At 45.6% G+C, this 12,077-nt stretch overlaps 1 protein-coding gene across 27 annotated transcripts in view; it reads right to left on the bottom strand.

The window, feature by feature from the left end:
* Window positions 1-12,077, bottom strand: part of TENM4 (teneurin transmembrane protein 4) — a 3,204,727-nt gene that overhangs the window by 300,342 nt on the left and 2,892,308 nt on the right. For 17 of the 27 annotated variants that reach the window (XM_078340117.1, XM_078340116.1, XM_078340121.1 and 14 more), the window contains one exon: window positions 10,931-11,140. The exons of the other annotated variants lie outside the window; for them this stretch is intronic. In XM_078340117.1, the coding sequence (XP_078196243.1) occupies window positions 10,931-11,140 (210 nt within the window). The remainder of the gene's footprint in view (window positions 1-10,930; window positions 11,141-12,077) is intronic. 27 annotated transcript variants of the gene reach the window in all.

The raw sequence follows: 12,077 nt of genomic DNA, 5'->3' as shown, positions 1-12,077 counted from the left end.
CTTTCTCTAGGAAGTTCCCCCAACCTCCCAGTTTGCATTACACCTCTGTAGCCCCACACACCCTGGCACACTCCCTCACCCGTTCCCCTCAGTGGAGGCTGCTTCAGAGCAAGCTGTTTGTTTAGTGTTTGTCTCCCCAGCAGAGGTGAGCTGACTGCTTTCTATCCTCCGTGGGCCCTGGCACACAATAGGTCCTTAATAATTATTTGCTGAGTTGATTGGTTCTGAGGGTCAACAAGCCTCATTTTTCCTTCATATGACTCGAAATCAGAAGGATCTTCCCCTGTTTTCACTCTGATTCCTGAGGTTTTGTTTGGCCTTTTCTGCCAGTATCAGCAGACACTGACCACAGGCTGTATACCGGGCACCGTGAAACTGTGCTGAATCTGCACCAAAGTAAGCAGCTCCAAGAAAGGTAGGGCTTTGGGAAGAAGGGCTAGGGCTGCCCTGCTGAGAATCAGGACCCCTGTTGCCAGCATCGGGAAACCCAGAGAGGGCACTAGCAGGGGCTCTTTGAGAGGTAATACCTGGAACACCGTGAGAGCTGGATTAAAGGGAGAGAGAGGGGCAGGGAGGCCAGGAGGATGCCACTGAAGCGGTCCAGGAGAAAGAAGACATAGTAGGAATGTTTTGGCTAAGAGCAGCAGCATTTTGCAAAACTAGCAGATAGATAGGGATCATCTCCACTTCCATTTTTTCTCCTTCTCAGGATGATAGCAGAGAGGTGACCACAATTTTAGTTTTGATGAGATAACCTCCTTACCCCCCAAAAATGGTCTCCATTATTTGCCAAGAGAAGACCAGCAAACACTGAACACCTGCCTGGATCTCAGTGTTTTAGATGTTACCCTGTTTCTCCTTTATCCTAGCAAACTCCACAAATTGCTATTCTTATGCCCATTTTATAGATGAGCAACTGGGTTAAGAGAGGTAAGCTTGGTGAGGTCACTGAGATAGTGGGGAGAGGAGCTTGGTTCATATTAAGTGTGCATTTTCCCAAAGGTTCCACTGGGGGATCTAAAGAAGGGTTGCTAGAAGTGCAAATATAGGTACTGTTATTGTTAGCTGGTTAGCAGCTTCCCAGAGTTATTTACAGAAATATGATCCAGCAGGAGAGGAGGAGTGGAGCATAAATGAATTACCAGTCATTTTCCTTACTTTCAACTCTGGGGGGAAGGCCAGCTGACCAGAAGGAAAAAGCATCACAGCGTTTCATCTGGTACCAAACATCAGCACTCCATCGCTGGAACTATGGGGACTGGAAACCCGGTAAGGGCTCCAGCAAGGGCATCTGAGGCTTTGTCTCTGAGACCACAGGCTATGTTTGTTTAGCTGCTGCCTTGGGCTCTCTCTCTCACCCAAAACCTCTGGAAATCACCCAGGAGGGAGAGGGGGATTAAAGATCAGGACTCCCAGGCTCAGCTATTAATTGCTGGGGCTCTTTCAAGCCAGAAGGGGTAAGAGTATAGGAGTCTGCTTGCCTCCCAGGAATATCTGGCCAAAAGCTTTTGGGGTCCAGAAAGGGAATAAGGAAACTAACATTCATTGGGCATCTTTAATATAGTAATCACTGTCTCTAAGCCTTGACCGTATTTTCTCATTTATACCACAATTTTGTGAAGTACAACTTGCCCTCCAAAATCCACACTCAACCAATGGCTGATTGAATTTCAAAAACACTCAGAAAATAATGAAAAAAAAAACCCACAAATAATATAAACTTTAAAAATAAGGATAACAACCATTTACATAGTATTTACATTGTTAAGTATTATAAGTAATATAGAGATGATTTAAATTATACAAGAAGATATCTGTAAGTTATATGCAAATACTATGCCATTTTGTATCAGGGCTTGAGCATATGTAGATTTTGGTATCTGTGGAGGTTGCAGTGGAGGGAGGGTCCTGGAACCTGTCCCCCATGGATACTGAGGGAAGACTGTACTATTCTCCATTTTACAGAGGAGACTGAGGCCCAGAGAGGTTAAGAAAATTACCCAAGACTACACAGCACAGACCTGTAAACCTCCATAACTTATCTCCTCCCCCGCATTGCTCCACATTGTGCTATTTCTGTTTTTCTTCTGGCTTCAGTCCTTTCAGGCCTTATAAAGCAGAGTGAATGTTTTTTTAGTTGTTCAATCTCAAACACCTATATAAATAATGGTAGTTCAGAAGGAGAGGGAGGGGAGGGAGAAAAGGAAGCCACATGGTTTCCTGGTTTAAACTGGGAGCCATTAACCAGTAATGGGGAATCCGGCTGAGCTCAAAGCATCCAGCTCAGACCTGATGACAGGGGCACAGGGCAGGGGCTGCCTGGGGGAGGGTGGGAACAGATGGCTCCCAAAGACCACGTTTAGGAAAGGGAAGAAGGATGGGCCTGAGAGCAGCAAGATATGTTTAGTCTCAAGGTGAGCAGGCTCTGTGGGGCAGCATTAAAGTCCTACAGAGTACTGGAAAAAGCCACAGAGCTGTGTACTTTAGGGATGTGATTTCAGGTGATTACAGTGAGAGCAAACATTAAATAACACCGAGTCACATGCAGAAAAGCTTCCATTTTCTTTCAACCCTGTGGATGATGTCAAGGAGGAAGTCCAAGTTTGGAACTAGTGTGTTTTCAACATTTATCAGCTGCCAACGTCCTCGTTTAATGGAGAGAGGCAAATCACTCCTCAGTGTCCTTGAGCAGACATTCGCTCGCCAGAATGGGATAACCTGCTTTCATAGTATTTATTTTTGCAGTTACCTTCTATTTATGGCAAGTCATACACTTGCCATATGGCAAGCGGATTGCAGCAGTAATATACAATTTCCTTTCGAAATAAAAAAAATCACATACAGAGAAAAAGTTTGGAAAAGGCAGCAGTTTAAAGGAACGTAAATAACTGTGTAGGTGGGCACACCACTGTGGCACAGACTAAGACAGGGACACAGAAATGAATATGGTTTGGGAAATGCTGGTTTCATTGATTTCTATCACGCTCATACTAGAAAGCGGAGGAACCAATGGATGAGGCTCTTGCAAGGTGACACAGCAGGCTAGAGGCAGAGCTGGGATCAAAGCAGATCTCCTGCTCCCAGGCCTGTGCCTCTCTGTAAGCAAGTTTTCATGATGAGGCTTCTCCAGATGAGGTTTATAATTGGGAAACTGAGCTCACATGACAGCAGTGGGCCTCATTATATGATGACAGAGAGCCTCACATGTTGGACTGACCATCCATGAACAAAGCCCAAACTAGTTCCAAGCCCTGTGGCCAAGGAGCAGCTCTGTGCTAAGCTGCTTCTCCCTGAGCCTGTTTCTCACGTGGACACAAAGTTCACTATCCTACACATTCCTCCAGCCTCACAGGACTTTTCCGTGGATCCAGTGAGATGACAGATGAGAACAAGCTTTGGGAATGAGAGGGTACACAAATGTTAGTTCTACTAATCTCCTATACTCTCCTTGGCCTTTTTCCAGGTGCCTCTTCAACAGTCTGGGCCCAGAAGTGTCAGGAGATGCTTTAAAATTGGTCTGGTGTCCACAGGAATCCATGGAGCAGGCCACGAACATTTCAACAGGGACACAAACCAGGCTTGGTTTCCAGATGGAAAAAGCCTGGACATCATAGCTAATGTGCCTTCCTCAGGGGGTGGTCTAGGAATTCCTAGGTCCAATCAAGCCATACATGAAAAATGTTATTTTTGTACCTTTTAATGCTGTGGTATTTGGGGAAATTAGTGGAAAAGGAACTGCAAAGAGTCTACAATCGTGTCACATGAGTGACTAATTAGAGGGCCCTGGTTCTCCCAGGATGTTCAGTTACATTAATTCAAAATGTGACCTGTTTATTTTGCAAGGTCAGGAAGAAGCCTTACCTCCTAGAAAGCCAATATGGGAATTAAATTAGAGTAACCAGAGTTTCCCTGAGGTAATGTATAAAAAAGGGCTTTGCCAACAGTATAAAAACAGAAGTGACCTCTGTGAGGTTGTCAACACTGACCTCAACTGGGGGCAGAATGGTCTGCCCCAGGTGGGAGGTCACAGGTGAGGGCTTGTCTAGTTGAGGGAGGCACCTGGTAGAGTGGAAAGGACACTGGAGTCTGGGGCCATGCTTTGAATCTTGACTCTGCACTTAGGCAAATCGCTTCATCTCTGTGACTCTCCGCAGCTGTATCATGTATGTGCCTCAGTGCCAAGTTCCTAGTGGTATTGCTGTGCATGTGTGTAGGGGTGCTGGTGGAAAGAAGGAAGAAAGGAAATTTTTTTTTCAATTTTGATTTGAGCACATACACAGGGCACCGTGCTCAGCCCTGGATATACTGTCCACGAGGCCTACCTCTGGAAACTGGGAGTTGCACAAGGAAACCAGACATGTGAATAACTAGTCCCAGCCTATTAGGGAGGAGTCAGTACAGAAGATAGTGGGGCATCAATGAAAGGGGGCCAGACGCAGAGGGCCTGTCAGGAAATGCTCCTTATCAACTCAGATTTGCCAAGTTCTAGACTTCTGACCACCTGGCCTCTTTCCGGCTGAATTTCCAAGCCTAAGAGCCACACAGCCTGCTGGTGCTGGCCCCCTGAACTCTCATTTCTGTAGTATAGGGGTCAGGCCTTTCTAAGCAGTGGTTATGGATAAACAATAAGCACATCTACAGAGCTTCCTGGTCAGCAACTTGCACCTGCATCATGCCATCTGATTTTCAAATTATCTAGTTATCTCTATAACCATGAGCAAGTTGCTAAATCTTTCTGAGCTCCGGTTCCTTCACTTTTTAAGAAGGCACAATTCAGGATCACCACCTATTAACCACCATTTTGAAACCCCAGAACTCTGAGACTAAATGTTTAGACGAAACTCATTTAATGGCAAAACCTGACCTGAACTGACATGAAGCTAGGAGTCATTTTAAAATCCCATGAGTATAACTATTCATGTTTTACGGCAGAAATAGTGATGTATTTGATTATTGTACGAGTGTTAGGAAAAATACAGAATATGCACTCTCTTTTCTTTCTTAAATCTGAACATTTCCAAATTCTAAAGTGTTTCTGATTCCAAGGGTTTCATTTAAGAAATTTTACCCCATAAATTAAATATATGTTTTAAAGGGTCTCTCTGTTTAGAATACCCTTCATCCCTCATCTCTCTGGAAAACATCCACCAACATTTAAAATGTCATCATGAATGAATGAATAAAGGAAGAAATCAATTTGTCTTGCCAACAAGAGTTAGGTACTTTACTTTGCTACATAGCTGGTGTAATAAGAATTTATTTACCAACGAGGGCGTTTTGATGCAAGAGAGTTAGTCGAGAGAAGTGGTGAACAAAATTGCCGAACATTTTACATACCTCAATGTTCTCTACCCTCAGAACTAGGTAAATAAGCAGATCCAAGGAACTGCACTTGGCATGAAACAACAACAAAAAAACAAGCTCCACGAAATTCATAGTGAAAGAAGACAAAAATCTCACTGGACCTTCCTTTCAACTGTTAGAAACGAGCACAATTTTGCTTTCTGATTTCACAAACTGACTTAAAAGGACTTCAGTTGACTCCCCCAGGGACTCTGAATAGGTTCTAAATTAAGTTGAATTTTTTGTTTTAAGAAAACACTTTTAGAAGGAGCTTACACACATAGCAGTGTTTCCCATTTAGAAAGAAAAATAAACACTCCTCCACTGGATTGGTAGTCAAAACAAAATAATCCCAGCTGCTTAAGACCCAAGAAAGTCAATGAAACTGCCAAACAACAGTGATGCTGAGCAGTGAGAACTCTGTAAGGCAAGGCAGGAAGGACCCAGTGCTGAGAAAATAAAATAGCCACAGACAGCCCAACGTCCAAAGCTTGGCGCTTAAGAAGCTGCACCAATTTTTTTTTTTTTTTTTTTTTTAGATGGAGTCTTACTCCATTGCCCAGGCCGGAGTCTGTTGGCACAGTCTTGGCTCACTGCAACCTCTGCCTCCTGGGTTCAAGCAATTCTCCTGCCTCAGCCTCCCAAGTAGCTGGGATTACAGGCGCCTGCCACAGTGCCCTGCTAATATTTTTGTAATATTTAGTAGAGTAAGGTTTTACCATCTTGGCCAATTCCTTTCATCTTCTTCAAATTCCTACTAAGGAGAAGACAGAAATAACAGGACCTAATTATTTGAAAACGAACAAAAAAGCAGCAGAAGGAAAAACAATTGGGGCTCTGGAGTCAAACAGGCTTGGGTCTGAATCTCTTCCATGCTCCTTATAAGACCAATGGCCAGTGGGCAAGCCACTTCCCCTTATTGGGCCTCAGTTTCCTAAACAGTGAAAGGGACATAAATTGATTCAAATACGGTAAAGCATATTTTATAAAAAAGACTTGGAGCACATAGAAAGATCTTATTAAATATAAATTCTCCTACCCACCCCTTACCTCACCTAAGCTTTGAGAAACTGACAGCCTTCTCTGAGCTATTTATTCCCTGACCCTCTTAAATATTAACCCCCAAGTTTTTGTTTTTTTGTTTTTATTTGAGACAGAGTCTTGTTCTGTTGCCAGGCTGGAGTACAGTGGCATTACCTCGGCTCACTGCAACCTCTGTCTCCTGGGTTCAAGTGATTCCCCTGCCTCAGCCTCCTGAGTAGCTGGGACTACAGGCATGCACCACCATGCCCAGCTAATTTTTTGTAGTTTAGTAGAGACGGAGTTTCTCCATGACCAGGATAGTCTCAATCTCCTGACCTCGTGATCCACCCCCCTTGGCCTCCCAAAGTGCTGGGATTGCAGGCGTGAGCCACCACGCCTGGCGCCAACCCCCAAGTTTTTAAAGCCCCTTTGCTTTAGCATTCAGATGAGAACAATTCATGAAACATTTAATATTTATTCTGAAAAGTTTCTATGGGGTAGGGACCTACTTCATCCTAACCACTTCCTTTGCTTTTCCAACTGTGACTAGTTGATATTTTAGTGAAATCTTTCTTTATATATATCAGTGATTTCTGGATGATTACCCTTGGGGAAGGATTAGGATTTTGATCAGAGAAAAAGCTACTTCCCCTGTTTTCTTCTCTGCAGGGACAATGAGCTGTTCTGTGATACCCCACGTTCCTCTTTGCACTTAACATGGGGATTTTAGCAGGGCAGCTCTGAGGCCTAGCAGACCTGGGATGGCAGCTCAGGCTGGAGTTGACACAGCTGTGGGCAGACGGCCTTTCGGGGTGATGCTGGAGAGTCCAGCGAAAGCTCCTGGGAAGGCTGGCTCCGAAAGCCTCAGCTCCCACAACAGGAAACTATCTCATTTCCACCCTTTAAGGGCCATAGAGGCACCTTTTGCCATTTAAAATACAATCTGAAAGCAGTCTCAGAGGAAGCCTGCCCTAAAACAATTGCTCTGTTGAAGGAGGTCTTCTAAAGTCTTAAATTGGTGGAAGGAGATGGGGGTACGGGAAATAGGGACGAGACAGAAAAATTTTATCAGCTTGATCTTTTTTTTTTTTGAGACGGAGTTTCGCTGTTGTTACCCAGACTGGAGTGCAATGGCATGATCTCGGCTCATCACAACCTCTGCCTCCTGGGTTCAAGCAATTCTCCTGCCTTAGCTACTCAGTCTCCGAGTAGCTGGGACTACAGGCATGCACCACCATGCCCAGCTAATTTTTGTATTTTTAGCAGACACAGGGTTTCACCTTGTTGACCAGGATGGTCTCGATCTCTTGACCTTGTGATCCACCCGCCTCGGTCTCCCAAAGTGCTGGGATTATAGGCGTGAGCCTCCGTGCCCGGCCAGCTTTATCTTTTTTAAACACCAGAACAACCTTGGAAGGTTCTCTCCCATTTCACAGATGGAGCAACTGATGATCCAGAGGCTGGAAACATTGCCTACAGTTGCACATGTGGATCCAGTTTCAGGCTTGTTTCTATAGCCATCGCTCTCTCTGCTCCACTGTGGTCCTTAAGCATTGCCTGCTCATTTATTAATTCACTCACTCATTAAATTAATACTAAAGTAAAAGTCTCTGAAAGACCACGCACCAAACTGTTAAAAGCAGTTATCTTTGGGAGGAAGGATTATAAGGGAACTTAACATTTTACCTTTCCATATTATTTGAATGTTAATAAACAAACACTGCTACTTTTATAACTGGCAAAAACAATAAAGATCATTCCATTAAAATAATTTCGCATTTTTTTCCATGAAAACATGTATTAGTCCCACTATGTACCAAGAACCTCTCATCTTCACGCACTAGTGCTGGGTCCACACCAGTACCAGCTCATAGAAGATTTTGGGTTTCAGGAGACAGGAAGGCAGTAGGCAGGGTCCAGCCCCGGCAGAGACTCACTGAGCTTTCTCACAATCCCAACTCCAGAGCAGCAGACCAGTAAGGACCCAGACTCTCTCATCAGACATGGGACATGCTTATTACCAACTTTTATAATGACACTCAGAGCAAGGGCCTGGGGAAGTAATCCAAAGTAACAAGGTCCCCTGGGGTGCAGGAGCAAGGAGTAGCACCACTGAGCAGACAGCTGCAGGCAAAAGTCCCCCATCTCCTTCCCTGCACATCAATAATGCAATAATGCCATCAGTTTGCCTTAGAACTTGCAACAAAGTAATTGCTCTTGTTCAGTTAATTTGCAAAGGAAGAGATTAAGGACTTTAATCTCTTGCCTTCTCTTCTACTTGTAAGGCTTAGTCATTCAGAAATGAACAAAAAACATCATCACACACATATATACACACATACACATATACATACACAAATATATATATTTCCCCCCACCCCATAAGCTTATTAAGAAGGCTACTGGCAGGAACAACTCTGTCAGTTTCACATGACACTCCTAAAACTAGGGTACCTTAGAGATTGCTCCATCATTGGCAAAATGGGGAAACTGAGGCTTAGAAGGAGACAGTGATTTGCCAAGTACAAACAGCCAGTGAGCCACAGAGCTGGATCCAGAACCAGGTCTCCTTGCCCCCAACCCAGGGCTCCTGTGTTTCTATGCATCATTTGAAACACAGGCAGCTATAAAAGGCCTAGAGGAGCAGGACACTGAACCACCAAAAAAACAACCCTACCTCAGGGAGCACTGAGGAAAAATACCCTGGAGGAAGGCTTGGGTCTGGTCATGGAGAATGCAGGGTGTAAAATCCTGTCAGAAGAGAATCATCAAGGACAAAGATCTCTCTGATGTTCAAAGAGAGCAGATGCAGGGAGGTCCTGGCTGGAAAAGGAGGGTGGGTGATGACTGCCCTTCATTGTCATTTGGTTGGGGGGAGGGCCTCAACCTAGTACCTAAAAGAGCTCAGGTGACTTCCACCACATGGCCTTCCATACCTTTCCAAGGTTCACACCTATTTACTGCCCAGACTCCCAGGTGTAAAAGAGCTGGGGCAGGCTTCCCATGTCCCCACCTCAAACTCTTTGTGTGTTCTTTCTGCTCACAGCACCCTTGGTAATGTCTGGCACACCTCACTAATTCCTTAGAGTCCTGTGAGCACCTCCTCTAGGAGGCATTTCCTAAACCTCTCGGACGGAGGAGAGACTCCCTCCCTGGTCACAGAACATACTAGGTTCCTACCTCCTTTGCCACGTTGCACTGTAATGATGTACTCCCAAGAGAAAAGATGGTATCTGACATTTCTTAGAGCATCCCCAAGTGCCAGGTAGTGTGCTGGGAGCTTTCACAGACAGGCTGCCTGTAAATCCCCTAGAGGCAGGTGGAGATGACTAGGTAATAAGTCACATTTACCACACTCCTTCTCTGTTCCAGGCACTATGATGGGTGCTCATCATGAGGTGGGCAGTACAATGCCCACTTTACCCTTGAGGAAATAAGCTTGGGGAGGCCATGTGATCTATCTAATGCCCCACAGCAATAAAGCCTGTATGTAATTCAAAACTGTCTGATTCCAGAGTCCATAGACTGTCTTCGAACCTCTGCCTCCTTTTTCAGAATCTGGCCTGGAATTTAGTACCACATAGGCACTTATAAACAAATATTTGCCAAATTGGCACACAACCCACAGTTACTTGTGGGGAAACAGTTTTATTTCTGCTCTCCTTCTCCTAGCATCAGGAAATCCTGGGGCTATTAAGGTGAGCCTAGGTTATTACCTCACGTACACCAGGCCCCATCTCTTAGAGGTTTGAATTCCTTGCGGGGTTTCCTTGCAAAGAAGTGGACTGGCCTCTGCTGGACAGAGAGGGCAAGCACCTTGGCTCAAGTCTAGCAGCACCTGATCAGGGGCTAAGATCTGGTCACCCTGGTGCTCTTTCACCACACCCCGCCTCCCACCTTAAGAACGCCAGAGCAGAGCTCAGAAAAGAGAGCTTGCAGATCCAGGCTTACACCCAGTGGCTCTCTCTGCAGCCAGCATTTAGCCCTGCAGCTGCCTGGGACTTCAGGGCCGCCTGCATCCAGGTTCTGTGAAAGTAGAGAACTTTTAAAGCCAGCGCTGTTCTATGGGTAATGGGCTAACATTTCTCAGTTTTTCCAATGAGAATGGGGACACTAAAATACTGAGTCTCCTGGACAGGGTTGTGACAGTGCCTGGCACAGTCCCTGGCACAGAGGAGGTAGTTGGTCTGTGTTACCTACGTTTTAAACTTTTTGTTTCCTTCCTGCGTTAATCTCTGTCTCTACCTTCACCTGTCTGGGCCTCCACCTGATGTTTCCTTCTCATAATGTCTGTCTGTGCATCTTTGTCCTTGCATCTGCCTCTCTGATGTCTGTCATGGGGGTTGGGGACAGAAGCAACCCCCCAGCCCCTGCACACTCCAGTGGTGCCGCGGGGCAGGAGCGGGGCTACCCGAGATCGCGGAGCCGCTCCAGGCCCCTGACTACCCCGGAGCCCACCAAGCACCAGGCCCCTCCGCCCCCGCAAAAGGCCCAAGCAAGCATCTGCAACAACAGGACATTTTTAAAAACAAACACGCAAAAGTAGGAAGAGAGAGGGACTTACCGTTCGCCGCGACCCCCAGGCTGGCGGAGCCACTTTTAACTAAGAATGAATTAGGGACAAACTCTTCCTCAGAGTCTGAGTCCGGGGTTGGTTGGGCCACACCGTTGCCTAGCAACCGCCTCTGGCTCTCATTGGCCGGAGGGGAGGGGGGCGGGGAGGGGGACTGCTCAATAGGGGTTGATGAAGCAGATGAACAATGCAAGGGAGCACCTGCGAACCACAAAGACAAACACAGACAGAAAAAATAATGAAAATTGATTTTGAGGCACACGGGGAGGGGGAGGGAGCAAAATAAAACACGCATCAACGGGAGGGGGGCTCCCAACACAGGGCGATCTACTGCACACGTGGGCCGGGGGCGGGGCTGATGCCTCCGCGGAGAAAGTTGCTGCAAACTCCTTCTGAAGAGCTGCCGCCTCAGTGCAGGCTGGCAAAGAGGGAAGCTCGGAAATACATGGAAAGCCTTTTCTGTTCTGCCTATTTTTTAAGACACACCTGGAAATCCGGGATCTAATCCTGACTGGGCTCTGTGATCTAACAAGCCCCTCTCTGAGCCTCCGTGGCCTCACTGATAAAAGCAGCATGAGGACTGGGTGATCTCTGAACTCCTATAAGGTGGCCATTCTGTGATGTCACCGAACTGAAATGATGTTCTTCTTAGCGAGATTTTACTCCGACCTGCCTGAAACAGGCCCCAGGACTTGTAAAAAAGTAGAGAGAGCTAGAGAGAATAATCCAAGGCTTCACTCTACCTTTGGCAAGCCAGGATTTCAACACGGCAATGCTTTAGTTTTCTAAGAATCTCATATTTTAAGATTCTTAAATTCTGACATTCTCTGGATGTCATTTTGTTCATGTCTCACATAGTGACTGGAGGCATATAATAGGCATTATGGAAGTATTTGTTGACCAGCTTAATTCTAGGGGTTCTCACATACTAAGATTCTTAAGTTCTAATCTTCAAAGATGAGAACATTCTGTAATTTTAGTAAACTAACATTCTCTGAGTTCCAAAATGCTCTAAGTCAGTCAGTTTGATCCCAAGTTTTCTATCATGCCATGGTTCTAAAACCCAGCTTTCTATAGTTCCATGAGCAAACTCTCAACTCTTCAGAAGGAGGAGGTGATGGCTTGGGACAAGAACTTT

The sequence above is a fragment of the Callithrix jacchus genome, chromosome 10, assembly GCF_049354715.1.
Source record: "Callithrix jacchus isolate 240 chromosome 10, calJac240_pri, whole genome shotgun sequence".
Lineage (NCBI taxonomy): Eukaryota > Metazoa > Chordata > Mammalia > Primates > Cebidae > Callithrix > Callithrix jacchus.
This window is presented reverse-complemented; position numbering and strand designations above follow the sequence as displayed.